Raw genomic sequence first — 25,386 nt, 5'->3', positions numbered from 1 at the left:
CATTTGTTAGAGGCTATCTCTTCTAGATTTCCCCACCGAGGGACTTGTCTGCAGTGTCTCCGTGTTCGGCGCTGTACAACTCATGGACGTTCAAACCCCCCAGAAATCATGAGATAGGATCAAGATTATGCGACATTATGTATTCTAAGACAACGCATTCAACGTTGCAACCGTTTCAGGTCAGCAAGCCTGCAACATGACAGCACGGAGTACGTAGTGAAGTGCCCGATGAGCAACCACGCGGGCCTCTGCGAAAAGCATTCTGAGCTTGCTCACTATGATCATTGGATTTCCAGAATCGGAAGCGTAGTATGTTAGGGTGAAAGAATAGGGGCTGGAAAAAGAAAAGAGCAAAAGTGGACTGTGATAGGAACAAAAAAAACTCCCCGACTGGGAATCGAACCCAGGTCTCCCGCGCTTGCAAGTTGTTAAGCTGACAAGCGGAAATCATAACCACTAGACCATCGAGGACTTGTTATTGAAAGGTTCAATAATTTTGGTTAATTAAGTTTAAATATATTTGTGATCACGTAGATGAACGGTAAATAAACAAAGGACAGTCGAAGCGTGGAAGAACGATATGGGTCAGATGCGGGTTGAGTTTGAAAACGAGAGGTAAGAGGATTTCGCGCCAATACATTGGCCAGACTACAGAACGCGGACGAGTAGAGTTTTGTGTATACCCCAGGTCACATTAATCGAACCTCCCAACTACAAACAGAGTTAGCCCACTCTCTGGAGAAAGCCTGGGGAGGCTTACAACACGGTTCTCCGTCCGATGAGCGACGAAGAAAAATCGGTTATGTCCTTGGACAATAACACCCAAATCAGGCAGGTCCACGCTGCGGCCGACGAGCAACTACCAGCTCCCGTAGCTCGTGAAGATGCATGGAAGAAGATATGCAATTGCAGCCGAGTGTGCTATGCGAAAGCAGAACAGCTTCCATCGTGGTAATTAAGCTAGAAGAACTCCAACCAATCCCCACGAGCTCCTTCCATGAGAAGCACGCATGTATTTTCAAATACTACTCCTGGTCGAGCAGTATCTTCTTTTTAGATGGCTACAAATTTCAAGGTCCATACTGTCAATAGCAGTGTCTCGTTTGGCCTCTTTAATGGCTCATCGACACAAAAGAGCAAATAACATCATGCGTAGGCCGGCTGCGGTTGCAAAGTTCAGCATTGGACCACCACTCTGGACACTGTAGTCAGCCCCCGTTACAGATCTGGTCTCCATTTCGGAATCTTTTTGGCCCCTGAACTCTCCCCCGATCAGTAGCGTTCTCAGTGTGATGCTCTTGAGAGGGCGTGGGCGACGAGGAGGGGCCTCGAGGGGAGGCAGGTTGGTGATGTGTTGCCTTCTTCGTGTTGTGCCTGCATTGCTCACCAGCACATGGGTTGGCATGGATCTTGAGAATAGCCATGTGAACACTATGAACACTACTCGTGGCCCATTTCAATACCCTATCCAAATTTCGTGTTTGGTCCTCCCATCCCGCATCCCCCCTTTTTTGGCATACTTTATAGCCTTTAGCTTCGAGGCTCTGTTGTATAAGCTCTTTGTGCAATGATTGATCAGGACCATACTATATCCTTTCGCAATGTCGGCTCCCGGAGAATTTGTAAGGAATTCCCGGAGTCAGGTTATTTGGCCATCAATGGTCTAAAGAAAAATTAAAGTATGGATGTCCTCTCCATACTTGTTTGAGGCCTCCCTCTCTCACTCTACTCCCTTGGTCGCTTTCCTTATCTTGTTCTGGTGTCTATTAAAAACCTGGCCTCGTCAAGACAAAAACCGGTCAGTGATCAATCACTCTCATTTCGATCGGATCAATATGTGCGAGACACGGTGTGAGGTAACAAAAGAAAGCTGTAAAACAGTATAGATGAGGTTGAAGGATAAAGCGTCCGGACCGTTATGAATCACGCATCTTCCAAGGCTGGAATAACCCTATCACACTTGGATGGAATATGACAAGAACTGAGATAAATCATGGTAATCAAGTTGATAACCAGAGAATGGGGGGGGGGGGGGGGGTAGATAGATGAGGGAGGAAGGTTGTTAGGGCTTAGACAGAAAGGTTACGGTTAAGCCTACAGTTGCGCAGGCAGTGAATACGATGCGGATGTCTCAATTGCTCGAATTGTTTTTTACTGTAAGCCTCTATTTTTCATCACCGGGGTATATATCCATAACGCCTATCATAAATGCTATCAAAATATGAGATGCTTTTTCAATTCTGCCGAGGCTTCACAGCGCCCTCCTGGACCACATAGTAAACCACCGTTCCATCACCACCCATATTCCTATCCACCATAGACAACAACAACCGCTTCCCGCCCCATTCATTGGTCATCCGCGCAGACTTCCGATACTCCAGATACTCCGCGATCCTAACCTCCTTCTCGTCCCTTGGCTGCGACTCCTCTCCTTCACTCCCTCCCTCGGGAGCCAGCGAAGCCAAACCCTCATCGACCTGCGGCAACGAGTCAAAAGCCGCCGCCATCTTCCGCAAACTCCACGATTGCCCTTCTACGGTGGGAAGGACGAATGTGCGCTCCGGATCAATGTCATTATCACGAAGACCGCGCTCGAGCATGAAGAGTTGTTCGTCGGGGTGAGTGTAGATTCTGTTCGGCGGGACACCGGATATCACGAAGGCGGTTGTGGCTGTTGATGATGCGTATAATACATCGGATGAGGATGATGGGGCTTCCGGGAGGGAGAGACGATGGATTTGGAGCGAGGTCCAGAGGTGTTGGTGTTGGAGGTTGTGGAGGACTTGGAGGGTTGCTGCAGAGAGGGGAGTAGTAGGAGCGATAGCAGCGGAGGAGATGAGTGTGGTCAGCGCGGAGGGCTCTGGGGGTGTTGCAAGGGGATTCGAAGACGGTGGTGATGTTTCGCTTGTCATTTTGGTGGTCTGCTTTATTCTCTTCTGATTCCGGAGGGGCAGGCAAAGTGGGATGGATGGTAGACGATGAGGCTGTTAAAGGCTGCACAAGTATTAGCATGCGCGTTTCTGATATAAACCATGAACGGTTTAGATCTCCTAAATGACTTACTCAATCCTTATAGAGACAAAGGGACAAGACACTGATCAATTGCAATTATTCAGTCCTGGGGAGAATATTTATTCGAGACAAACTCCGAGGGCGGTCAAAACGGAATATTTCCAGTCGCATATCTAGGTGGGAAGAACACATATCCTCAACTCTGTTTTTTCAACTACCACAGTGATTGCTAGTTTCGAGATTCAAGTGAAAGCTCTTCGTCGCTCAGATTGACCGTCATAGGCCGTTTGGTGTTCTCCTTGTTCTCGCCCGTTCTCCCTTCGAGCGAAGTACCGTGTTTGCCGCATACAGATGGCGCGACAGAAACAAACAGCACCCCTACAGCGGGCAACGTCCTCGGAGTTGATGCACATGCTCCCAGACGATCTCAAGGCCAATGGAAAAGCGATTGAACAAAATGCCAGGGCCCAGGATATAGATAAAGGCGCGGCGCATGATTCCGCGCAAGAGACTCCGGGGTTGATGCAGTTGGTGATTTGCGTGTTGGGAATCTATGCTTCATTGTACGTTCATCACACTAATGAATAGGACTGGAACAGTATAAACTAACTAGTGAAGCCTTTCATGGGGTGTCCTGCAAGAAGCAATCACAACCGTCTCCTATCCCATCCGGCCGGCGAGCGCAACAGAGCCAGAACCTCCCACGGAACGCTTTACCTTCTCGATCGTCCTGAACACAATCCAGTCCTCCTTTGCCGCTATCACGGGCTTCCTATACCTTTTCTTCTCGACGCCCAAGGGCCAAAATATCGCGTCGATCTTCCCGACTCGCAAGATCCTCTTCCCATTGATCCTCGTCAGCGTCACCTCGTCTCTCGCATCGCCCTTTGGCTACGCCAGTCTGTCTCATATAGACTACCTGACTTTCATTCTCGCCAAATCATGCAAACTTCTTCCAGTTATGTTCCTCAATTTGACTATCTTCCGCAAGCGCTATCCGCTGTACAAATATTTGGTTGTCCTCGCGGTCACGCTCGGAGTCGCAACCTTCACACTGCACCACCCTGGAACGAGCAAGAAGATGGCAGCAGCAGCAGAAAAGAACCAGTCGGGTTCCTCACTGTGGGGGATTTTCCTGCTCTCGATTAATCTCCTTTTGGATGGCCTCACGAACACCACGCAAGACCACATCTTCACCTCCCCGCAGGTCTACACGCGTTTTACCGGACCGCAAATGATGGTGGCGCAGAATGTCCTATCCACTGCCCTGACCACTCTCTATCTGGGTATTATGCCGCACCTGTCTTCCAGCGGCATCCTTCATGCCATTCTCCCCTTTCCCATTCCGCCTTCCACAGAGACAGAGCTGTCGACCGCCATCTCGTTCCTGTCTCGGCACCCCGAAGCGCTGAAGAACGTGCTCGGATTTGCTGCTTGTGGTGCCATTGGCCAGCTGTTTATTTTCTATACGCTCTCTCGCTTCTCATCCTTGCTTCTGGTTACCGTTACCGTTACGCGGAAGATGTTGACCATGCTCCTGAGTGTGTTCTGGTTCGGTCACTCGTTATCCGCTGGACAGTGGTTAGGAGTTGGACTTGTCTTCGGGGGTGTTGGCGCTGAAGCTGCCGTACAAAGGCAAGAGAAGAAAGCTAAAGAGCGAGCGAAGGCTCAGGCTAAGAAAGAATAATCTTCTTGGCACCGAGGTTATCAGCTCAGAATTGTTTAATTTAATTTCCATATATTGATCCAAATACAACTTGTTAGATACCCAGCATAGATACATACTGAAGAGATCACATTATGAGCCCTCGAGTATCATCGAACAAACCTTCTTACGAAGTCCAAAAAAATCATGAACGACCCAAATACCTCAAAAAACGCAACTAGAATCCAAACTGAACGCCAAAGTTTACCAATTGACCAGCTCGAAAAAATCACCCCAGAGCTAATAGACAAGCTCTGTTCATGACCAAGACCGAGTTTACGTTCCCAATCTCAAATCACCACCGTTAGCCTCAGCCGATGGCTAGAAGAAAACACCGAGAAACTAGGTGCTGACATTGAATACTTCAGCGAGACAAAGCTCGCAGCCTCTCAGTTCCACAGGATTTGCGTTAACGTGTTTTCGCATTGGTTCAACGATATAACTGAACAAGCCGGGTATTCATATGGGGCAGGTTCATACAATAATTTCTTCTTACTTGCTGCATTCTTTTCTTAGACTTGTTCCTTTTGCCTGTACTCATATCGTGTATTTGGAGTCAACGGTATCAACATGATTAAATTGCTTCTTTTCTCCGGTAACAAGGGGGTATATAATATAAAATCTAATCCTGAGGCGTCTATTACGCCATAAACATTCTGTTACGCCTGAAGTCAGATGCGGAACTTGCGAGCTATACGCAGGATGAGCCGATCATAGCACTTGAAGTCGGAATGACACAGTCATTTAATGATCTGGCCAAGATAACGAAACGGATGCTCTCGCATTCCCGTGGGAAAACAGAGGCAGTGATTATCCTCAAGATTACGAGAAAGACCGGAGCTTTGGAGATTGGGCTCCATGGGGTCTTGAGGACCAGGACCTTATGCAAAAGCTGAGCAATGGCACACTAGAACGCCACATTTTATAATACCACAAGGACAAGAACGAGCCACTTGTGGGCTCATTGGCTGCTCAGATATATCTATGGACGAAGGGTATGGAGAGTCCTCCAGAGTGTCCGATTTGGGGGTTTAAGTTTGGACACCAGACCCAGACGCATCAGCAACGGGCCGTGTTTGACAGAGAGCAGAAACTGAAGGTTCCGGGGAGCAGATTCGAGTTTCCGTTTGAGAAGATTGAATCCTGCTTGCTGAGAGCTTTCTCCAATGAGGAACTGGAGAGAGCATGGCAAATTATGGTGAGGGATAACGACTATTTCCTGAGTTTTGGGAATTGAACACTTGGTATCTCTGCATCCTACTTTCTACTAACTTGTTCGCTATTCGTTGGATTCATATTCGCATGCTTAAAATGAAATTGATAACAATGATATCTACTTCCTCCCCTCAACCATAATAATATGATATCCAAACCCCGTCTTCACCTCCGCGTACTTCGGACTCCCCGTCGAACTGGGCTCCAATTCATACGCCGTCTTCTCAAACGCACCATCCAGACTGCCCCGTGCTTTCCAGCCGAGAGAACCGCCTGTAACAATTGTTAGCACGCTCTCCTTGGATATACCAAATGTGTTTAATGGTAGAATGGAGAAAGAAGGATACATACCCTGTCTAGCCTTATCCTCCGAAAACTCCCTCGCGACATCATCGAACTTGGACCCATTGCGGAGCTTCTCCAGTGCTTCTTCCTTCTTGGAGTATTTCTCGCACTTCTCATCATCAGCAACCCATATCGATCGCAATATATACGAAACCCTGTGCAGGCAAACGTACAAGAATATGCCGAACGTTAATCGAAGTCGCAGGCTTCAAGCCACCACCACCTTTTCCTCCCTTGCCGGAGTCATCGTTGTTTCCGCCTCCTTTGCCTTTGTTTTTGGCGCCCATCTTTGTATATTTTTTTTAGAGTGAGTGAAAGGGGTTGAATGAGGTTGTTGGTTTTTGATGTGGTAATACCGTGATTGATGATGGTTGGTGGGGTGGTAGCCTCAGGCAGGAATGCGATAAGAGATAACTAACAAACAGCATGTGATGTTTTTACTCTTCTCTCCATTTCTTGTTTTGATATTGAGACTGCACGATGGACGATAATGTCGGATTTGATCTGGAAGCAGCCAGAATTACTTCCTTACCACAGACAGGATACTACGTTTCTGATTTCATCACGGAAGCTGAAGAGAACCTCCTCTTACAAAAGGTATATTCCTTTCATTGACTTTCTAGTAGACACACCACATCTAACTGACTACGAGATAACATCCGCCCCCCGTCCCCGCTGGACATACCTCTCCCATCGCCGTCTTCAAACCTGGCCCTCGGCTCTAACAAAGTCCAACACCCTACTCGATTCGCCTTTGCCATCATGGCTCATCTCGCCGATTATCCAACCACGCTTCAACAAACTGGGTATCTTTGCTGACTCCCCGCACGGCGCGCCAAATCACGTTCTGATCAATGAATACGCGCCGGGACAAGGCATTATGTCGCACGAGGATGGAAGCGCGTATTACCCGCTCGTGGCTACTGTTAGTCTTGGGGCACCGATTGTGTTGGATTTGTATACAAAACGGAAGAGCCAAGGCCGAGAGGGACGAGATGAGGACGGAGCAGAAGAACAGCGGCCGCAATTTCGTATTCTGCAGGAGAGACGTAGTCTGCTGGTTACCACAGGCGAACTTTATACGGACATTCTGCACGGGATTGCGGAGTCGACCAGAGAAGAAGGGTTGGGGCCAGAGTCGGTGTGTAATTGGGACTTGTTGCGAGAGAAAGATCGGTATGAGTGCGGATGGTTCGATAGGGCGACGAGGATTAGCTTGACCTATCGGGATGTAATCAAGGTCGCCAAAGTGGGAAATAAGTTCAAGTTCTTGAATGGGCGGTGAAAAAGCTATCTTCAATAGTTCTCTTTATTTCCCCACACTTTAGTTAGTATGTCCCAGGAATCATCTTCCATTTTCCTCGCACCGAATCTTCGCCAAATTTCTGCATGTACCACTCCTTGCTGATTCCAGCAGTGACGCCTAGATTCACGGCAACGAAGGCCAGACACGAGAGAAGTGTCTTGTTAACCATCTCTCCCGAGGGAGCAGCCAAAAACGCCAACGACAAGTATATACCACACTCGGCCGTATAATGCGGCGACACGATCATATTGAACAATGGGTGAGTAGGAAGGGTGTATTTTTTGAGCGAGAAGAGGTAGTGGTGGCAGTCATGCTGGAGACCGGATGCGAGCAGGAACAAAGGCAGGCAAATAAACGTTCGCAACGAGGGAGCATTGGTAATCTTGACGTGATCCAAGGTCAGCTCGTGAGATCGGAGGGCTCCTAGTAATCCAGCGTCTTAGTTCGTAATGTAATCCTAAGTCCCGTATGTTGTAATCCTACCTGCTCCCTCAATCCAAATTGCCACTGTTGCTGCAAGGTAAAACGAGATCCCTAGAACCCAGTGAACAAACCACATCCGAGATGCAGACGGCTTGGAAAAGAGACGGCACTCGGCAAGGCGCCTTGAACTATGCACGACCATCAAAACCCAACACAACATGGCCTGATTCACAGACATGGAGCTCTGCAGATGTTCTGGACTGATTCTAGCTGTAATGGCCTGGAACATGGAACCTCGCAGGAGCAGCTGAGCCAGCCAGAAGATCGACGACAGGATTGAGACCACATAGAACTGCGTGAAGTAACTGTGAGGCACCTGCAGACTCTGCAAGAAGTTGAGAGCACGCGTTATCAGGGAGGTTTTTGTGTCATTGCTGGACGGCTTTTGTGTCTCTGCGGTCGTTGAGGACGAAGCTGCACGGGCGCCATAGGTAATGAAACGGGAACGCAGAGGAGCAAACAAGTTGAGGGTAAGAACCTGTAGGTTAATCCTTGATAAGCTGGAGCCAAATGCTTTTTGGTATGATCTATAACGATCGAAGATCCTTATGATTGAGATAAATGATGGCGATGATGTTGTTATGGCCGTACCGTGCAGGCTCCAAAAAGGAAGAACGCTCTCAGGGCGTCGACAGCATCTGAGTGCGTGGAGGCAAGAAAGCCGTCCACAAGCGCTGAGAGACGATCCATCCTGAAGATCCGTCTGCTAAACAAGCGGCGCTGAGGTTGATGCAATGTGTGGGTGTTTGAATCGAGCACTATGCAGGAGAGAGGAGTTGAGGAAGAGGAGAACCTCGTATCTGGTGGTGGTGTTGGCGGCGAGGGCCACGTTCCGGTATGGCAATACGTGTAATTTACATAGCGATAAAGCAATAAACCTCTCAAAACAATTCTCGTTTCAACTGGCCTCATATTACTATCTAACTATATCATCTTTAATATATGCACAGAATATACTCAGCATATCATCTATCATATAGAATTGATCAATGATATGATGGTGACTGCATCTCAATACCTGATTGTATCAATATGACACAGATCACGAGCCGCGCTGTAATTTTATCCTCACGCCGTCAGAGACTATGTTAGGCCAAAACGCCTCCAACCAGGGAAAGGAGGCGAGCTACTTGAATACGACTCTTTGATTGGCTAAGAGTAGAGATCGCTGGCCGCTAAGTGGGACTCGCAGCTTTTCGGGCTACCGGCTAGTCTGGATGCAGTAACGGCCGACCATTGATGGCATATGATTGGCTAATGACTGACTGGGCTGCCTTGTGGTGGCCTGACGAATTTGGGATACCAAAACATTACGTTACATACAGTACAGATCACTACGCCGAGTATTCCCAGTAGATAAACCACATCAAAGAGACAAAATCAACACACAAAAGACACAACAAAAGGACAATAATTATTCCACATATTAAAGCATATTAAATATATGCATCAATAGTGGTAGCGTATCAGGATTCGCCGTCGACCGCCGGCTCCACCCACCGGTAGAATGCGCCAATCAGCAAGCGGGTGGCCAATACGTATCTTTTAGGGGAGGTCACTGACTTTCTCTTCGCTCTCTCTTCCTCTTCTCTTCGTTTCCTGTTCCATCGCTTCCTTCCACGTCTTCTTCTTCTCTCTCTTCCTCTCTCCTCTCCTCCTCTTATAACCTCCATCTCTTAAACCTTTATATCTTCCTCATCTTCTCCCTAACTTCTTTCCTTCCTCTTTCTTTTCCATCCTCGACCTTCCGTTCTCATCGTCTATAACCACCACCACGACGCCATCATTCTTCTGTCCTCTTTTTAAACCACGATATTCTACTACACCTATATCGTTCAACCGTCTGCTGTGCCTCGTTACGCTCTCACGTCGTGTCCGTCGAATTTCGCCATTGTTGCTTCGTCATATCCCAATCCAAAGCACGTGTACGACAAGCGTGGTCGAGCACCAGCGCCCGCGCATCTCTGCTGGTGCTTCTGACCACATCTGCCCGCCACGGCCCCCCAAAATGACGAGCAGAACCCCCGGAACTCGACCGTTACCGCTATGAGTGATGTGGACACCATCTCTTCCCTACCAGCTGCCCTGGATGCCGGTCAAAGCGCTCTTGCAAACAACGTGAATAATCACCAGTCCCCTTCTGGTCCTTCATTCCCCCCCAAGGAGGCGAACCCACAGTCGTTCCAACCAAAGGATCCGGATGTCGCCCCCAAGAGCAAGGTGGATTCTACCGACGAGGCCAATCAGCCATTAAGTCCAAAGGCTGACTCGGAGGCGGAAACCATAATCCAGTCGGGCCGTGAGTCTGTGTCGCCGGAGAAGAGGCGAAAATACATCAAACATGACCCGAAACGACGTGATGAAGGAAACGACAAATTGGAGGAGCCCGAGGAGGGTGAATTACCGCCTAATGATTTACAGGTGAGGAAAAGGAAGCGCTTGGATGACAATGCCCTTGATGTCCGCGACTTCGACCCTCGCCGGTCGAGGAGTCCCCTCGACAGGAGTCCCCGTACCACCAGAGGAGTATCCCCGTCCGTGGTGAAGACAGAGAAGCCCGAAGATTTTCAACCATTGCGAGCAAGCCGTGAGGATTCTGTGCCTAGGACCGAGAAACCTCGGATCTCGCGGAAGCGTAGCTTTAGCGAGAGTGTGGATGGTGATAGGGATGGCCACCGAGCGCGTCAGAACCGTACAGTTCCTAGGGATCTTCATGGGATTTCCTTACCCCCTCCAGCATCAAATGGCCGATCGGTTTCGCCTGTGCGCCCTTCTCATAAACGGACAGTCTCTGGTCCTCAACTGAGCGAAGCATCCAAGAAGAGGAAGGCACCCACCCCACTGACTGGTTTTTCGAGGCAAGGCTCGGAGGACCGGCAATCGCTCTCTTCTTCTACCAGTGGTTCCCCAATGCCTAGTGCTCATATCCGGAAGCTCACTTCGCTTGATGGCACCTCAGCATCCCCCGCGAGGACCCTGGGCCCGAAGAAGCAGCGTGACCAAAATGGCCGGACACGACTGGCACGTGCTTGCGCAGCGTCGGAGTTAGATACGGCAATTGCTCGACACGCAGAACGCCCCGAGGATCTCAATGTGGCAGACAATGCGGGCAACACCCCGCTCCAGATTGCTGCTCTGGAGGGCTGCGCACCAATTGTGGGATTCCTTCTCAGCGTGGGCTGTGAAATCGACACGAAGAATATCGACAAGGACACCCCGTTGATTGATGCCGTGGAGAATGGACATTTCGACGTCGTCAAAATTCTCTTGGAGGCTGGAGCGAACCCTCGTACGGTAAACGCAGAAGGCGATGAACCATACGAGCTGGTTCCGTCGGATTGTGACGAGTACGATGAGATTCGGCGTGTTATCGCAGAAGCCAAAGCCACACCACGAACTGCAGGACGATCGGAAGAACGCAAGGATCCTCCGTCGCAGCGTCCTTCTGCCACCAGCCCTCGAGACTCCCCACCGGTACATGGAGCACGAAGCCCTCCACTCTTCAGCGGCCCTTCCACTACTAAACGGAGGACTGTTCGCAGTGAAGCGACCCGAAACGACTTGCTATGGACAAAACCCACTTCGGAAAATCTCCAAGCGTTTGCTGCGAAAGGTGACATGGCTGGGGTCGTTACTATTCTCAATGTGGGACAGAAGGCGGATCCAGAGTCCATGATTGCGGCTGCCAAGGGTGGCCACGATGAAGTATTGTCTCTAATGCTGGGAATGGGATTTGCAGACCCTGACCCAAACCCTGTATCCGGTCAGAAGTCGGGATACAACACTCCAATGCTTGCTGCAATCGGTCGTGGTAACTTGGAAGTCATCAAGCTCCTCCTTGACCAGCCAGGTTTTAACCCAGCACGTCGCCTGTTTCGGGACAGTACTTATTTCGACCTTTCCCGAGAGCGCAAAGGAGAAAACTGGGAGGATGAGTATGATCTCTTGAAGGACGCTTTTGATGAATACTCTAGAAGAAAGGCACGCAAACCTGATCTTTCGTCGCCACGACGGAAAGAGAACAAACGACCCGCGCGCAGGGAATCACGTTCCCCTGTTCCCCGGTCCAAGAGACCAGCCGGAAGCCCAACCCGCCGGGATTCTGCTCTCAAGGAAAAGCGACGTGACGGTGTTGCTCATCCCAAAGAAAAATCATCCACTGCTCGTTCCAAGACCTCTCGGAGAGATAGCAGCGACAACGAGACCGATGGACGGTTAGAGTCACCCAGACGAAAACCGCGAACATCATCAACCACGGACGGTGAATCTGGAACTACATCCCGCGGAGACGAACAGCCTAAAAGGAGACGACTTATCCCCGGACGGCCACCCCAGAGACGGCTCAGCGTGCTTTCATCAGATTCCGTGTCTTCTGGGCCGGAAGGCACAAAGCCTTCTGAGGCTGTGCCGTCTAAGCGAGGTCCGACATTGAAGCGCATTCGCTCCAGCGAAAGCCCTCCCCGATCCCGAGATACCACAGACGTTGAAATCCATTCTCCTGAAACGCAAAAGAAAAAGCGTCGCGTTTTGTCGGAAGATGGTGCGCCAAACGTCACTAATGGAGGCGTCAAGAGAAGCCACGACGTCCCATCGGATGTATCCAAGTCTCATGCTCCCCCAAGGAGTATTGAGGAAAAGGACGATGATCTGTCTCGTGAACATGGACGTGCTGCACCCCAAAAACTAGGTACAGCCTCGCAAAAGGGTGTCGCTATTCCTAGAACGCCCGGCAATGTTGTAAAGGAAGAACGAGACAGGCGTGACGTTCGTGACTTGGAGGACATTCCCATGGAGGACTCGGTCAGCAAATTAAGGAAGACAGAAGCCAAAGCGGAAGACGAACGTCGCCAGGCAGAAAAGATCAAAGCCGAAGAAGAGCGCGTTGCAACTGGAAAGCAACGTGCTGCCGAAGCGGAACAGGCTCATCAAGCCAGGGTGGAAGAAGATGAACGTGCTGCTTCCCTCGCCCACGAGAAGGCCGAAGAGGATCGTCAACGAAAAGAGGCTGAGCACAGACGGCTCAAACAAGCGGAAGATGATCGCCAAAAACGACTCGAACATGAACGACTGCGTATGGTTAAACTGCGCAGAGAACAAGAGGAACAGGAACAACGACGTCGAAACGCTCTTCCCAACAGGCTTCGGGTTGCAGCTGATCTGGTTGGGTCCAACGATCCACGCGCAAAGAGCCATGCTTGGTTAAAGCGGTTTATGCCCTTGGTCACAGCTCAAACAAAGCAGCTCAATCCAAACTGCGAGGCTGACGTGGCGAACGAGAAATGGATTCCGAACTATTTGGTCGCCCCTTTGTTGGCTACGAACGACCTTCAGCTATCTCAATACGTCAGCTGGGAGAGACGTATCGTGACTCCGACCCAAAAGGACAACCTCTGGCGTGTCACGCGACGAATGCTGGTTCCAGCGGATGACACCGAGCTAGCTGGCTCCATGGGACAGGTCATGCAGAAGGATTGCGCGACACGACCCAAGTACTTCGAAATGGAACATGTATTCTGGGTTAAGGTATGTTTCCTTTTATATATGGCGTTTAGATGTTGGATGCTAACATTCTCCAGCTTTCTGACTTCATGGACCTCGTTCCTCATATTCCGCACCTGCACGGACTCAACATCCAGTTTCTCCGGATGCATATTGACACGGAGCCCTCGGCCGAAGAGCCAGTGCCCAAGTCGCAGCCTAATGGGCATCATGTTTTGGAATCTCCGCACGTTAATGGTCTTTCCGCCGGCACCGGAAACCTACCTAACGGTTTTGGTCATGCACGACCAAGTACATACGTTTAATTCTTCGGCGTTTGCTTTCTTATTGAGTATCTTATTGACGGTGATGGAGCATAGCTTTGCGTGGTGTACAGCTGGATTGCTTTCCTTGATTGTATGACTATGATACCTCTGCTGTTGATGTGATGATGATTCTTGGCTAGCGATTATTGGATAGCTTTTGATTCAGGACAATCCATAATATTTGCTATCGACTTGTTTGTATGTTTCGTAGTCCTAGCACTCGTATTACCAAAAAAAAATAGTCACGTGCTGATTACATAAGTAGGGCACACGATTGCGGCGGAATTTTAGCGAGCGGAGGAAAAATCGCCAGAAAAATAGCTTCGACTCTCCAGCCTACCAGACTCAAAAGCCTCAGCATTGTCCACCACGACTCTTTGAGGAAAATCCGACAATAATCAACACTACAGACAAAATGGTGCGCTACCACCACGACCCCGTGATCCCAATTCAGTCAAAAGAAACAAACTAATACGAGAATGAACAGTCGGACGGAGAAGAGACCCAATCTAACCCCCCCGTCGCCGCCGACGAGGTCGAGGTCAGCGCTGATGCCGGCACCTCCGGCCAGATGTCCGTCCTCGACGCTCTCAAGGGCGTCCTCCGCATCTCGCTGATCCACGACGGTCTTGCCCGTGGTCTCCGTGAGGCCGCCAAGACTCTTGACCGTCGCGAGGCGCACATGTGTGTGCTCAACGAGGGCTGCGAGGAGGAGGCTTACAAGAAGCTGGTTGTTGCGCTTTGCTCGGAGCACAAGATCCCCTTGATCAAGGTTCCTGATGGCAAGATGCTCGGCGAGTGGGTTGGTCTTTGTATGTTTTCCCCTGTACCTCCGGAGGATTGGCTTGAATTAGTGGGGAAGTATGATGCTAACAGGTTTTGCTGTGTAGGCCAGCTCGACCGTGAGGGTAACGCCCGCAAGGTCGTCAACTGCTCTTGCGTTGTCGTCAAGGACTGGGGTGAGGAGTCGCAGGAGCGCTCTGTCCTCCTCAACTACTTCCAGACTGAGCAGTAAGCGCCTCGCTTGCTCGGCGGTGACTCGGTGGATTATGATGTGATGGGTTATGGATATATATGATGGGGTTGAATGGGACTGGGATGGATTAGTTTTCAGGCTCGGTCCTGTTTTTATCTTGTCGACGATTTATTTGGATTGTCTGTCTGTAGCCCGTCTATCGAACATTGGGTTTGTGCGTGTCATGATGAGTGGCATTGCATGTTTACAAACAAGATTTTTTTTCATGAACGAACTATTGTTCTATGATCGTAAAAGTAGAAAGAGTGATCTTATATTCTAACGTAAAGTACACTATTTTACCAGGCGACCAAATATGTAAAAGAACGAACCTATAACACAAAACACCGATATATGCAAAATGGCTAACTCCAATCCCTGCCTGTCCCTGACATGTAACGAACGCCTAAATATGAACAAATAGAAGAGATGTGTATAAGATTGTGGTTATCGAAACTGATATGACGGAAACACCATCTTGGTGTCTGGTTTCAAAGATAATTGTTGATACGGTGAGCTTCCGGGGTCATAGTAGAGGCCCTCTATGTGGCCTGTCTCTCGACAGAGGGAGATGTAGTAGAATCCGAAGATCGTGAGGCCTTGTCGGGAGTCGGTGGGGGTGATGAAGCAGCGTTCTGGAAGACATAGTTAGCGTTGAAGATCTTAGGTAGGAGGACGAAAAGGGAGACGGAGACATACCCTTCCAGCGCATCAAGATCCACCCCTTGGACAACTCTTCAGTGATCCACTTCCGGCTCACGAGGTTTTTGGTCATTTCTTCATCTGTGAGGTTTTTGAATGGCTCTAGTTCTCGCCAGTATGTGCTGTCGATTTCTGCGTCCGCTTTGAAGTTTTTGGTTTCGAGGGTGTGCTTGTTGAAGTCGATGATTTCGCCTTCTAGGAAGGTGACAATGTGTGCGTCCTGAGAAGGTGAGGTCTTGTCGGGAATATTGTAGGCTTCCATTGTCCCGGACAAGGTCATGTCCTCGTGATTGATATCATGGATGGTGACTCGCACCGGCCAGTTTTCATCTCTACTATTCCCAAGACCGTACACGGTGTTTGCTAGATATCGACGACCGCTGGTGGTATACACGTTTACCCGGTCGCTGTTTTGGCTGCTACCGTTGACAATGATTGGGTCATTCGCAGAGGATTGCAGAGGACTGGATATGCGTTGTGGAAGGAGAGTGCCGGGACCAGTGGCGGCTGCTTTTTGCGATCCCGAGAATACCATTCCCGGTCTTAACCATGAACAATGCGGGGGCGGGTGTATTGACCCTGTGTCCAGAATGAAGTCGTCATCATCTAGTGCCCACTGAGTGAACCCTCCCCCGGCAGCAGAGGTAACGCTCTCTTCGAGCGAGCTCGAATCACGCAGGCGCTCAAGGTACTCGATCGTCTCTGTTAACCGCAGGCTGGGTGGATTATCTAGATGCATTTGCCGGTGGGCACTGATCCGCGCACGCAGATCATTGTGTGTAAGTATTCGATGTGTTTCGCGACTAGTGGGGAGAAATCGATATGCCCTCGGCGCCGGTCCCTGGCGTTCTCGACTCTCCTCCGCATCCCGATCTGCTCGTTCCCGATCAAGAAGATAATTTTGAAGCGTGCGAGTCCGTGAGAAGCGTGGCTGTCGTCTAACAGACTGTAGTAAAGCCTCCGCCATCGACGTAGAGGAATCGAACCGGTGACGATCCCCTTCTGCAACGCCCTCGGCAAACGTTCGAGCGACGACCGCATCTCGCTCTCGCTCTCGCGCATGATGTCTATGCCCAGGTTGGCGATCTGATAACCGGCCAAACCACGACGAAAAGCCTTCTGGTAGCGGATCGTAGGCCGGTTCATCTTCCTGCTCATCCTCCTCCGACCCAGGGGCCCATCCGTATAGCGACCGTATGTTCGTACTCCGTCCTTCGTAGTTCGGCATATGGTTCGACTCGTCCCGTTGGCGTCGCACGATAGGTATCCGGCGGCTAAACTCTGATGTGCGCAATCCTTGTGGACCATCCACATCCATCGGGTCTGGATCAAACTCGGAGATATTTTGCTGTTGTTGTTGTTGATGTTGCTGTCGCCGTCGGCGTTGGCGACTTAGCGAGGAAGAAGAGTCCGGGGAGGAGCGCACGCGAGACCGGAGGAAACTCACGTTATCATCGTGGGCACCGTTATCGATGGCCGGGGCAGGGAGGGTCGAGATAGGGACCGGAACGGCGCTTGATGGCTGGGACGACAACGACGAGGATGCTGGAGCCGCGGGCGATAGAGCGGGGGTATCTTGCTGCATTTTGTGGAGATGGTCAGGGGCAAGGCACAGAAACGATGTATAAACGCGCAGGCAAACAGAAAAAAAGAAGTCGCCTAGACAGTAACAGAGCAAGGGTATGGATCTTGAAGCGCCCTTACCGATGGAGAGTTGGCAGGAGGCATGATCTTCTTCTCATACGATGTTGTTCCTGCGGAGGTAAACCAGCGGAGAGAGTCTGGTGGCGACGGAGGCATGCGATGGCGATGGCGATGGCGACGACGATAGAAGATATGCGATTAGAAATAGGTGTTTGCGACGATAACTGGTATAAAAAGATGGAAACAGAGAGCTAGAGAAGTAGAAGAGGTTAGAGAAAGATTGAGGAGAAATTCGAAAGATCAGATGAACGGCGGCTGATGGGAAGTGGGCGACTGAACAGTTCCTCTCAGCCGGATTGATAATAACAAACACACACCGCAGTCGTGAAAACCATGACTTGAGATGTCGCTAAGCTCCTGGTTGTATTTGGAATTGAGTAGTCTCGGCTCAAAAGAGATGGAGAAGAGAAGAACTGGAGTTGAGGCCGAGTGGCAATGCGAGAGACCGCGCCAAGAACAGACATGGCCAGAATAGGATGTTTTGAAGCTATTCAAAGTACACTCCGTCGTTGTATAAGGGACCTGCTATAACATGGCCATTGCATTTTTACGGGTAATTCCTGACTAGACTCGTCATCATTACTGGACTTTATGTGCGGTGACTATCATCTCCCTGATATCCCACGCACCGGGGATTCTCTACTCTATACGAATACAATTAGAAGACGTCGGTTATTCGGCTGAATGCACGCATGAAACGGAGCAACTCCGACATTCTGCCGGTCCTTCGATATTAACATACGGAGTACTATATAAGGTACCCCATATTCCTCTTGCCCCGGACTTCATCTCCGTCACCCGCATCACTCATACTACTATACTATACTCCGGAGAATATCCAACATGGCTAAGATCAAGTCCATTGAATACTTCCGTGTCCTCCCCCGATGGCTCTTTGTTAAAATCACCGATGATGAGGGCCAGTATGGATGGGGCGAGAGTACTCTCGAAGGACACACAGAGGCCATTGAGGGAACCCTCGACTCGTTGAGCAAGCGCTTCCAAGGCTATGAAGCGGAGTAAGCCTCAATACCAACTTCGACCAGAACAGAATCTAATGGGCATTAGCGACATCGAACACATCTGGCAAGTGGTCTGGCGTCTCGGTTTCTACCGCGGTGGTCCGGTCTTCATGTCCGCCATCTCCGGCATCGACATTGCCCTCTGGGACCTCAAGGGCCGTCGCCTGGGCGTCCCGATCCACCAGCTGCTAGGCGGTAAACTCCGCACCAAAGTCTCCGTCTACTCGTGGATAGGCGGGGACCGGCCAGCCGACGTGGAGGCCGCGGGAAAGGCCCGCTTAGCGCAGGGTTTCAAAGCAATCAAGATGAACGCCACCGAGGACATCAACTGGCTGGACTCGCCGCACGCGCTGGATGCCAGCGTTGAGCGTCTAAAGACTGTGAAAGCGCTGGGCCTGGACGCCGCGCTGGATTTCCACGGGCGTTTGCATAAACCCATGGCGAAGCAGTTGGCGAAGGCGCTTGAGCCGCACCGGCCGCTGTTTATCGAGGAGCCGTTGCTTTCTGAACACCCTGAGGCGATCAAACAGTTGAGTTCTCAGGTTTCGTGTCCCATTGCCCTGGGTGAGCGGTTGTACAGCCGCTGGGATGTGAAGCGGTTCCTGGAGGATGCGAGTGTGGACGTCCTGCAGCCGGATATCAGTCACTGTGGTGGGATTTCGGAGATGCGGCGAATTGCGTCTATGGCGGAGACGTATGATGTTGCTATTGCGCCGCATTGTCCATTGGGGCCTATTGCGTTGGCGGCGTGTATTCAGTGCGATCTGAATACGCCGAACTTTGTCATTCAGGAGATGAGTGTTGGTATGCACTATAATCTCGAGGCGGGTGAGTATGATATCACGAGTTATGTGAAGGATGCCACAGTGTTCGAGGTCAAGGATGGGTATGTTGAGGCGTTGACGGCGCCTGGGTTGGGTATTGAGGTTGATGAGGAGGCGGTGCGGCGTGTTGCGCAGTCTACGCAGCCTTGGCCGTGCAAGGAATTTTACGGTCCTGATGGTAGTATCCGAGAGTGGTAGACTAGTATAGTTATAGTAATCGTGATCAGATATTGACAAGAGAGGTTTTATGTACTGGGTAATAAATCATGCCTTCCGGGCAGCATTGTGGTCATCTGCCCGCTGGAGACACTCCAGAATCAAATTCCAGAAAGCATCCAAGTCCACTCCCCTTGGGATAGCAACTCCCTTGACTTCCGCGCGCGCAGCAATAGAGCGGCCTAGTTCTCCCGTGATAGCCACATCCGTCCCATGAAGTTCATCCGTCACAATTTGAACGGAAAACCGCTCTCCACCGTTATCGTCAAATTTGATAGCCTTTTCTGGATGCAGGCTTGCAAAGACAGGGTTGAAGTTTGACAAGACTGCAGCAACAGCAAGAGGATCGTGTAGTGGTGGTCCTGAGCTCAGACCGAACACGGTATCGTAAGTCGTGGCGAAGAAGACAAGGAGATCATAGTAAAGTCGACGAAGGACGGTTGGAGGCGCCGACGGATCGGACGATCCGTGAAGAACGCGCGATTGCACGGTGGGAGAAGCAAGGACCTGATGTGTCAGGTCGAGAGCCATGATTGCGGTCTTCGGGGCCACGATGGGGTTGCTGAAAATGGACTGGGAAGCCTCCGGATCGCACTACATTGGCGACGTTAGTGACTGGCGGGAGGGGGCGGTAAGAGCAGTACGTACGTAGATGTTAAACTCTGCATACGGAGTGATGTTCCCGATTCTTGTATGCTCCCCCGGCAACCTGCTCATGGGAGCACTAGTGAATCCATTTCCAACCCCACCTCCCATAATAGTCAGACCTTGAATATGCTCTGCCACTTCGGGAAATGTCGCAAAAAGAAGGGCGACGTTAGTAAGGGTCCCAGTTGCGACCACCCAGGGAGTGCCTTTTGGCTGCGCGAGAAGCGCATCACGCATGGCAAGTATGGGATTCTTGTCCGTGATCGGTGGCACCGTAGCTTTGGGCAAGAGATCCGTGCCATCGAGGCCAGAGTCGCCTAACGGTGTCAGTTAACCCAATGGGTTTACGAGATAGGATATACTGAATTCCTACCGTGAATGTTTGGAGCATGAATGGCAGGTCGACAGAAAGGCTTCTTATTGCCTGGGTAGACGGGGATTTCTGGACGGCCAATGGCTTCGAGAATGCTGCCGGCGTTGGCCGTGGTGTTCTCCAAAGATGCATTGCCATGGATGGTCGTGATGCCCAGGAGGTTCAAATACGGGTGATGAGCGGCGATAAGGATTGCAAATGCGTCCTATAGAATGTCGTTTAGAAACTAACCGTATCTTATATGCCATAACGCCAGGACACTCACATCGTGACCTAGAACGACTGTCAATACCGCGGTTAGATATAAGGGAGAAAGCCGTACGAACCAGGATCGCAATCCAACCACAGGGGAATCGGAGTAGGTGCCTTTGCCATATTAATATTAAAGTCCTTAATGAGCAGTATTTTCTTTCTGACTTCTTGAAGGAGGGATGGCCTTTGACTTATGTATGTATGCATTATGAGGGGAGGTCCTGATAAGCCTTATCGATTGCCAGCTCACAGCCCTATGCCCTAATTACCGTATCTGGACACCATTGTCATCCTATCCGTCGCGGTTGATCAACTCCAACTCTTTCTTGTCTCAAACATTCCTCACCGTATGTGATTTTTCTTCTGAGAGTTGTTTATACTACGATGAGATGACGAGCGACTTTCATCGCCCCGGTCTACACCCGCTGTCGCATCTCAAAGCTGGCCCGACAACCTCTAGCTCCAAATCAACAGCCCGACCTGCTTCCTCAACGGCGCAGCCATCTCCTCAAACATCCTCCCGATCACGTCTTTCAAAGTATAACTCTAGTCGTGATGAAGATATAGATACATTCAGCAACAAGGCGACAACAACACTTATCCGTCGCGTTCTTTGTCCTCAGGCGAACAGCTCTTCGTCCCTAGAGGAGCTGCTACCTCCCCTCACGAGCTCCAACGATGTAGACCATCAGCTCTACGCCCTGATCGCTATCATTGTCAAAGAATTCGTTCATTCGTGGTATTCCAAGATCACGTCCGATCAGATTTTCGTCAATGAGCTTCTGCAGGTCATTGCGCATTGTACGCGTGCGCTCGAGCAACGGTTGCGACAGACTGATGTTTCCCAGCTGGTTCTGGATGAGATTCCTGCTCTTATCGAAGCACATATAACCTGTAAGGATAACATTGACTTGTTAATTGATTGCTCGGCCTATAAGGTTTAAATGAACACAATACTAACTGGCGCTTAAAACCTGTAGCATACCGGCTGGCTAAACAACAATCGACCCTTTCTGGATTGCCAACATCGACTCGCGCGATATATCATGCATTAAACCCACACCCGGGTCTTTCGCCCATTCCGGACCCTGCTGACCCCCAGAGTATTGCTGAGCAGCGTGAAAATGAATCATCATACCGACAATTACTGGTGTACGGAATGCTGGCCGTTCTCCTCCCGACGGAAGACCTTGAGAATAGCTGTTTGCGCACCTTGCTAGGCGACATTCTGGCGGATCTCATCTTGGGAAAAGAAGTCAGTGGAAGAATATGCGAGGGATGGTTCTTGTGGGAGACAATTGCAAAACTTGTTGAAGTCAGTCAGCAGAAGCCGCGCTATGACGACAATAACAAGTCTCAGGGACAGCCAGAGGACCGACTGAGGAAATTCGGCTTACTCTCGACCGAGGAAGAAGACCGGGATTTGTCATATACGTCTCAATCGCGAATCTCCGTGTGGATCTGGGGTGTCCTTCAATACGTCTACGTAACTTTTCTTGCTCTACGTTTTATTGCGACGGGGTTATTTCGCGTTGCATCACGACCTCAATCCACTACTTCGCGAGTAACGAAGACCTATCCTCCAAACGCGACTGCTAGTCCAGTCAATCAACGTCCGGTACTGGACTTCCGGCTGTTTAGCATGGTATCGGAACTATTGGCGGTGCCCCAACGAATGCCATGGTTGGGAGGACTTTTGGCGCTCTTTCAACATCTGGTACTGGCGGGTCCAAGGAGATTAGGAGATGCTGACAGTGTCCTTGATAGGTGAGTAATTTTTTTTGCCCTAGTGACCTTCCGTGTTTTGTCCAGTCCCTCTCAACCAACCATTGCCTCTTCTTTTTGTCTCCCTTTCATTCCCCTCACCCGGCGGCGGTGGAGCAGCGGTACGGTTCGTCATCCGAACCCATGATCTACACAGCGCTGTCAAGTGCGCCCTTTATCTCCTCCGAGCAAGAAGACATCCCAGACGGCTGCAGAGATGGCTGCATTGCTCGCATATGGCGTCGGTCACTTGATCTGACCATGACTGCACGGTTCATCCCGAGCGTCAGGGATGTGAGCACGCTTATTGGCCATACCGTTTGTGACCGGCGCGTACGGTTATGATACGGTACCTGTATGGCCAGTAACTTACTGGTCACGATACCAGTAATTACCGTTCGGGCTTTCCGTCATTGTCTTTTCTGCTCCCTGATTGTGTCGGACAGACCGAACTCCAGTTTGAGCACAAAGATGGGGCCCCTGTCAATCAACCCATTTCGACTTTCTCCAACCTTTCCCCGATTGTCGCTCTTTTGGTCTGTGTGGATAATGCGGTCATACCTGGCCTGGACTGGTCCTCGCCGTCTCTTTCTCCAGACTCCCTTTCGCTTTGTCTCCCCCCAGTGCAACTCTCCCTGGGTAAATCTCGCTTACTGGTCTTCAGGGCTTCGATTGGCGCACAATAGGTGGCCGGAATCCACACACAAAAACGAATGGAAAATCCCTCTCTTTCTCAACCCTGGTACACATACACACGGACATCCATACGGTCAGCACAGGCCAGGATGATACATAAAATGACTGGCGACGATCACCCACGCATCAGCGGGCAAACGGCCATGCAACTTGCAAAATTTTCGCCGTGATAGGGCCGAAAATGGCCTTTTCGCACGAACCAGCCAATCAGCGAAATTCTTGCCGTACAGGGCTTTTTGCAATTCCGGTCTGACCTGAAGCCCCGTCAAGGCTCACTAAACCATCTTCGGCTATATGCACCACTACTATTGATGCTTCTTACTCTCGCTATCGCCCTGTCTCCTCTTCTGGCCGAAGAGTTTCCGGGCCATACATAACAAACAATGCAGTCGACCCGCCTGGATTTCGTCATCTCCAGTTATTAGAGCATCCGCTCTCGCCGTTATGATTGGATTAAGAGTTCGTGGAGGTCTGGCCAAGCAGATCTCATTAGCTCCACGCTCGCAAAAATCTTTTTTCACTCATGCTCGAGTCAGAAAGATGCATGTCGAGCCGCTCTCGCCGTCTCCACCGCTTGGGGCTAAAGTACCGCTCTCGATCGATTGACCACACCGTCCTCATTGGCGCAGTTCATTTTCACCGTTGATTTACTTTCCATGTTTTCTTTTTCTTCGCTTGCTAATCCTACCAATACAAATTAGGTTCCTGTACGAGACCATTCAAGACTATGTGTTGACCCCCGCTCTGTTGCCCCGTCTGCTTCTCGCGTCCAGGACGGCACTTTTCCCAGTAAATGTTCCTGCGCCGCAGGGGGCGGAGCCTGGTCGAGCAGTGCAAACCCCGTTATCAATGCATACCCCTACGTCATTTGCAGCGGAGGGCGGCAAAGCCAACATTACTAACAAAGGGAATGCGAATACGTCATCGGCCGAGAACACTGGACCATCAGCACCGGAAATTGCTGCTATCAGGCGACATTGTGCGGTCAGTATCTTGGCACTGATTCCGCGGCCGGTTGCGCGGCGATTATTTGGTGCTGCGCACAATAGTAGTAATAATAACAACCGTCATACCATCTCGATCGATAATAACGATCAACTTAACGGCCACGGCTATAATAACGGTTATAGTGGGCACAATAACACTACGAATGACTCGCAGAAGCGGCAAGAGTCAGGGCCAACAGCTGGTGGATCCGCTGATGATCGAGAACACGGGGCAGAAGAAGACGAAGAAGCGGTTCTCATTGTGGCCATTGAGAACGAACTTCTTGGTCTGCTGGCGGATGAGTATTGTAATAAGCATCTTGTGTATTCGATTATTGAGACTGTTCTGGTGAGGCTTGTGCCTGAGTTGGCTGAGCGGTCTGTTGGGGAGTTGTTGGAGGATCGGGGGGTTTCTTTTTCTTGAGTACGGAGTACCTTTTGATCCTAGACATGTCCATAGATAACGAGTTACGAATGTGCATAGCTCAAACAGTGAGAAATAGACCCTTCTGCTCAGTGAATGATTCATGCAACTCCTGCTCCGGGCTTACCTAATCACCTACTAGGGCATCTGTTCAGGTTGTCCTCCATTAACTGTCTGTCATGATTCCCTCAAGAAGCCCTAGAAGATAGATACAATATCACTCTCGAGGTCCTTCTTTTCCTTTCCCAGTCTTTGACAATCCTTACCAACTAGAATGATACCTTCTAGTTCATGGAAGAGATAAGATAGGGCAATGAAGTGCTACGTCTAAATGGACAAGCTCTCATCTGTCCAGAATACTGCGAAAGGCTTGCGGAAAGGAGAAGTCAGCTGGTCAAATTGTTTTGGACGTTCTTCAAGCCCGGCGGTCGAGTGCAAACGGAATCTGCGAAGTCTAACCGGTATTCATTCCCCCACGAGACCGAGGACTTGGACTAATATGACTTTATTGCTTTCTAGTGTAAGCAAACACGGACGTATACGAAGAGGGACAAATTATGAGTTCACCAGAGTTGCGATGGATTCTGTCTTCAACGAACCGATAACACATGGACTATGTCCATCACCATTTTTCAGACGAAAGGAGAGCGGGGACGCATTTCAAGAAGCACTTAGTAGTATATACAAGGCGGGACAGTTCTTGCAAGGCCATCCAGAACTGAGAACCAACAAGGGGCTGGAAGTGCCTTACGATCTGAGCTGGTCTCTGGGCCACCCTTGTCGGAAGTATGAACAGCCAATACGCACGAGAATTCGCCTAGCAACAATTGAACCACATTGCTAACCATCAATCGAAGCTGTCCGCACGAGATACTGAGATGCGAGCGTGT

General features: G+C 50.3%; 12 protein-coding genes and 1 non-coding gene across 13 annotated transcripts; 7 read left to right on the top strand and 6 right to left on the bottom strand.

Annotated features, from left to right (window-relative positions):
* Positions 1–382: 382 nt before the first annotated feature.
* ASPGLDRAFT_t54 lies at positions 383–471 on the bottom strand. The gene has a single exon. It is a non-coding gene; the product is annotated as a tRNA-Asp (tRNA).
* Positions 472–2,118: 1,647 nt separating this feature from the next.
* ASPGLDRAFT_1220603 (uncharacterized protein) lies at positions 2,119–3,172 on the bottom strand. Its single transcript, XM_022540283.1, has 2 exons — positions 3,064–3,172; positions 2,119–2,994 (listed from the first exon to the last, which is right to left on the bottom strand). The coding sequence occupies exon 2, from the start codon at positions 2,910–2,912 to the stop codon at positions 2,235–2,237; it is 678 nt and encodes a 225-aa protein (XP_022403075.1). The 5' UTR covers positions 2,913–2,994; positions 3,064–3,172; the 3' UTR covers positions 2,119–2,234.
* Positions 3,173–3,363: 191 nt separating this feature from the next.
* ASPGLDRAFT_121735 (UDP-galactose transporter HUT1) lies at positions 3,364–4,699 on the top strand (the record flags this gene model as incomplete). Its single annotated transcript, XM_022540261.1, has 2 exons — positions 3,364–3,575; positions 3,631–4,699. The coding sequence occupies 2 exons, from the start codon at positions 3,364–3,366 to the stop codon at positions 4,697–4,699; spliced, it is 1,281 nt and encodes a 426-aa protein (XP_022403074.1).
* Positions 4,700–6,013: 1,314 nt separating this feature from the next.
* ASPGLDRAFT_44174 (peptidylprolyl isomerase) lies at positions 6,014–6,607 on the bottom strand. Its single transcript, XM_022545971.1, has 3 exons — positions 6,451–6,607; positions 6,284–6,386; positions 6,014–6,205 (listed from the first exon to the last, which is right to left on the bottom strand). Exons 1-3 carry the CDS (start codon positions 6,562–6,564, stop codon positions 6,051–6,053), a joined length of 372 nt encoding a protein of 123 aa, XP_022403073.1. The 5' UTR covers positions 6,565–6,607; the 3' UTR covers positions 6,014–6,050.
* Positions 6,608–6,654: 47 nt separating this feature from the next.
* ASPGLDRAFT_44172 (uncharacterized protein) lies at positions 6,655–7,860 on the top strand. The gene is made up of 2 exons (XM_022545970.1): positions 6,655–6,874; positions 6,930–7,860. Exons 1-2 carry the CDS (start codon positions 6,758–6,760, stop codon positions 7,560–7,562), a joined length of 750 nt encoding a protein of 249 aa, XP_022403072.1. The 5' UTR covers positions 6,655–6,757; the 3' UTR covers positions 7,563–7,860.
* ASPGLDRAFT_121792 (putative 3-oxo-5-alpha-steroid 4-dehydrogenase) lies at positions 7,606–8,756 on the bottom strand (the record flags this gene model as incomplete). Its single annotated transcript, XM_022540266.1, has 3 exons — positions 7,606–8,006; positions 8,067–8,544; positions 8,658–8,756. The coding sequence occupies 3 exons, from the start codon at positions 8,754–8,756 to the stop codon at positions 7,606–7,608; spliced, it is 978 nt and encodes a 325-aa protein (XP_022403071.1).
* A 1,356-nt stretch (positions 8,757–10,112) lies between these two features.
* On the top strand, positions 10,113–13,870 carry ASPGLDRAFT_121655 (putative histone deacetylase complex subunit (Hos4); the record flags this gene model as incomplete). Its single annotated transcript, XM_022540255.1, has 2 exons — positions 10,113–13,589; positions 13,643–13,870. 2 exons carry the CDS (start codon positions 10,113–10,115, stop codon positions 13,868–13,870), a joined length of 3,705 nt encoding a protein of 1,234 aa, XP_022403070.1.
* Positions 13,871–14,044: 174 nt separating this feature from the next.
* On the top strand, positions 14,045–15,139 carry ASPGLDRAFT_1220138 (40S ribosomal protein eS12). The gene is made up of 3 exons (XM_022540280.1): positions 14,045–14,068; positions 14,136–14,288; positions 14,358–15,139. The coding sequence occupies exons 2-3, from the start codon at positions 14,286–14,288 to the stop codon at positions 14,883–14,885; spliced, it is 531 nt and encodes a 176-aa protein (XP_022403069.1). The 5' UTR covers positions 14,045–14,068; positions 14,136–14,285; the 3' UTR covers positions 14,886–15,139.
* A 17-nt stretch (positions 15,140–15,156) lies between these two features.
* On the bottom strand, positions 15,157–17,674 carry ASPGLDRAFT_44167 (GID4/VID24 family protein). The gene is made up of 3 exons (XM_022545969.1): positions 17,292–17,674; positions 15,585–17,166; positions 15,157–15,520 (listed from the first exon to the last, which is right to left on the bottom strand). Exons 1-3 carry the CDS (start codon positions 17,385–17,387, stop codon positions 15,333–15,335), a joined length of 1,866 nt encoding a protein of 621 aa, XP_022403068.1. The 5' UTR covers positions 17,388–17,674; the 3' UTR covers positions 15,157–15,332.
* A 460-nt stretch (positions 17,675–18,134) lies between these two features.
* ASPGLDRAFT_64674 (D-galactonate dehydratase) lies at positions 18,135–19,335 on the top strand (the record flags this gene model as incomplete). The annotated part of the gene is made up of 2 exons (XM_022548806.1): positions 18,135–18,310; positions 18,360–19,335. The coding sequence occupies 2 exons, from the start codon at positions 18,135–18,137 to the stop codon at positions 19,333–19,335; spliced, it is 1,152 nt and encodes a 383-aa protein (XP_022403067.1).
* A 66-nt stretch (positions 19,336–19,401) lies between these two features.
* Positions 19,402–20,749, bottom strand: ASPGLDRAFT_120901 (uridine-cytidine N-ribohydrolase; the record flags this gene model as incomplete). Its single annotated transcript, XM_022540187.1, has 5 exons — positions 19,402–19,947; positions 20,002–20,318; positions 20,375–20,579; positions 20,640–20,647; positions 20,701–20,749. The coding sequence occupies 5 exons, from the start codon at positions 20,747–20,749 to the stop codon at positions 19,402–19,404; spliced, it is 1,125 nt and encodes a 374-aa protein (XP_022403066.1).
* A 266-nt stretch (positions 20,750–21,015) lies between these two features.
* ASPGLDRAFT_23579 (PXA domain-containing protein) lies at positions 21,016–22,397 on the top strand (the record flags this gene model as incomplete). Its single annotated transcript, XM_022543302.1, has 2 exons — positions 21,016–21,520; positions 21,607–22,397. 2 exons carry the CDS (start codon positions 21,016–21,018, stop codon positions 22,395–22,397), a joined length of 1,296 nt encoding a protein of 431 aa, XP_022403065.1.
* Positions 22,398–23,666: 1,269 nt separating this feature from the next.
* Positions 23,667–24,576, top strand: ASPGLDRAFT_44161 (uncharacterized protein). The gene has a single exon (XM_022545968.1). It carries the CDS (start codon positions 23,936–23,938, stop codon positions 24,494–24,496), a length of 561 nt encoding a protein of 186 aa, XP_022403064.1. The 5' UTR covers positions 23,667–23,935; the 3' UTR covers positions 24,497–24,576.
* Positions 24,577–25,386: the final 810 nt, after the last annotated feature.

Source organism: Aspergillus glaucus (genome assembly GCF_001890805.1).
Source record: "Aspergillus glaucus CBS 516.65 unplaced genomic scaffold ASPGLscaffold_5, whole genome shotgun sequence".
In the NCBI taxonomy this organism is placed as follows: domain Eukaryota; kingdom Fungi; phylum Ascomycota; class Eurotiomycetes; order Eurotiales; family Aspergillaceae; genus Aspergillus; species Aspergillus glaucus.
Note: the sequence above shows the minus strand (reverse complement) of the source record. Positions and strands in the feature narration are given on the sequence as shown.

Bases quoted from the DNA above. Each gene is read 5' to 3' on its own strand.
- ASPGLDRAFT_1220603 (XM_022540283.1), bottom strand. From the start codon at position 2,912: ATGACAAGCGAAACATCACCACCGTCTTCGAATCCCCTTGCAACACCC.
- ASPGLDRAFT_44174 (XM_022545971.1), bottom strand. From the start codon at position 6,564: ATGGGCGCCAAAAACAAAGGCAAAGGAGGCGGAAACAACGATGACTCC. The intron at 6,387-6,450 runs GTACGTTTGCCT...GATGATGAGAAG, and splicing joins TTAACGTTCGGCATATTCTT to TGCGAGAAATACTCCAAGAA. The intron at 6,206-6,283 runs GTATGTATCCTT...CAATTGTTACAG, and splicing joins GGAGGATAAGGCTAGACAGG to GCGGTTCTCTCGGCTGGAAA.
- ASPGLDRAFT_44172 (XM_022545970.1), top strand. From the start codon at position 6,758: ATGGACGATAATGTCGGATTTGATCTGGAAGCAGCCAGAATTACTTCC. The intron at 6,875-6,929 runs GTATATTCCTTT...ACTGACTACGAG, and splicing joins AGAACCTCCTCTTACAAAAG to ATAACATCCGCCCCCCGTCC.
- ASPGLDRAFT_44167 (XM_022545969.1), bottom strand. From the start codon at position 17,387: ATGCCTCCGTCGCCACCAGACTCTCTCCGCTGGTTTACCTCCGCAGGA. The intron at 17,167-17,291 runs GTAAGGGCGCTT...CACAAAATGCAG, and splicing joins CTCCTGCCAACTCTCCATCG to CAAGATACCCCCGCTCTATC. The intron at 15,521-15,584 runs GTATGTCTCCGT...TATGTCTTCCAG, and splicing joins GATCTTGATGCGCTGGAAGG to AACGCTGCTTCATCACCCCC.
- ASPGLDRAFT_44161 (XM_022545968.1), top strand. From the start codon at position 23,936: ATGCATACCCCTACGTCATTTGCAGCGGAGGGCGGCAAAGCCAACATT.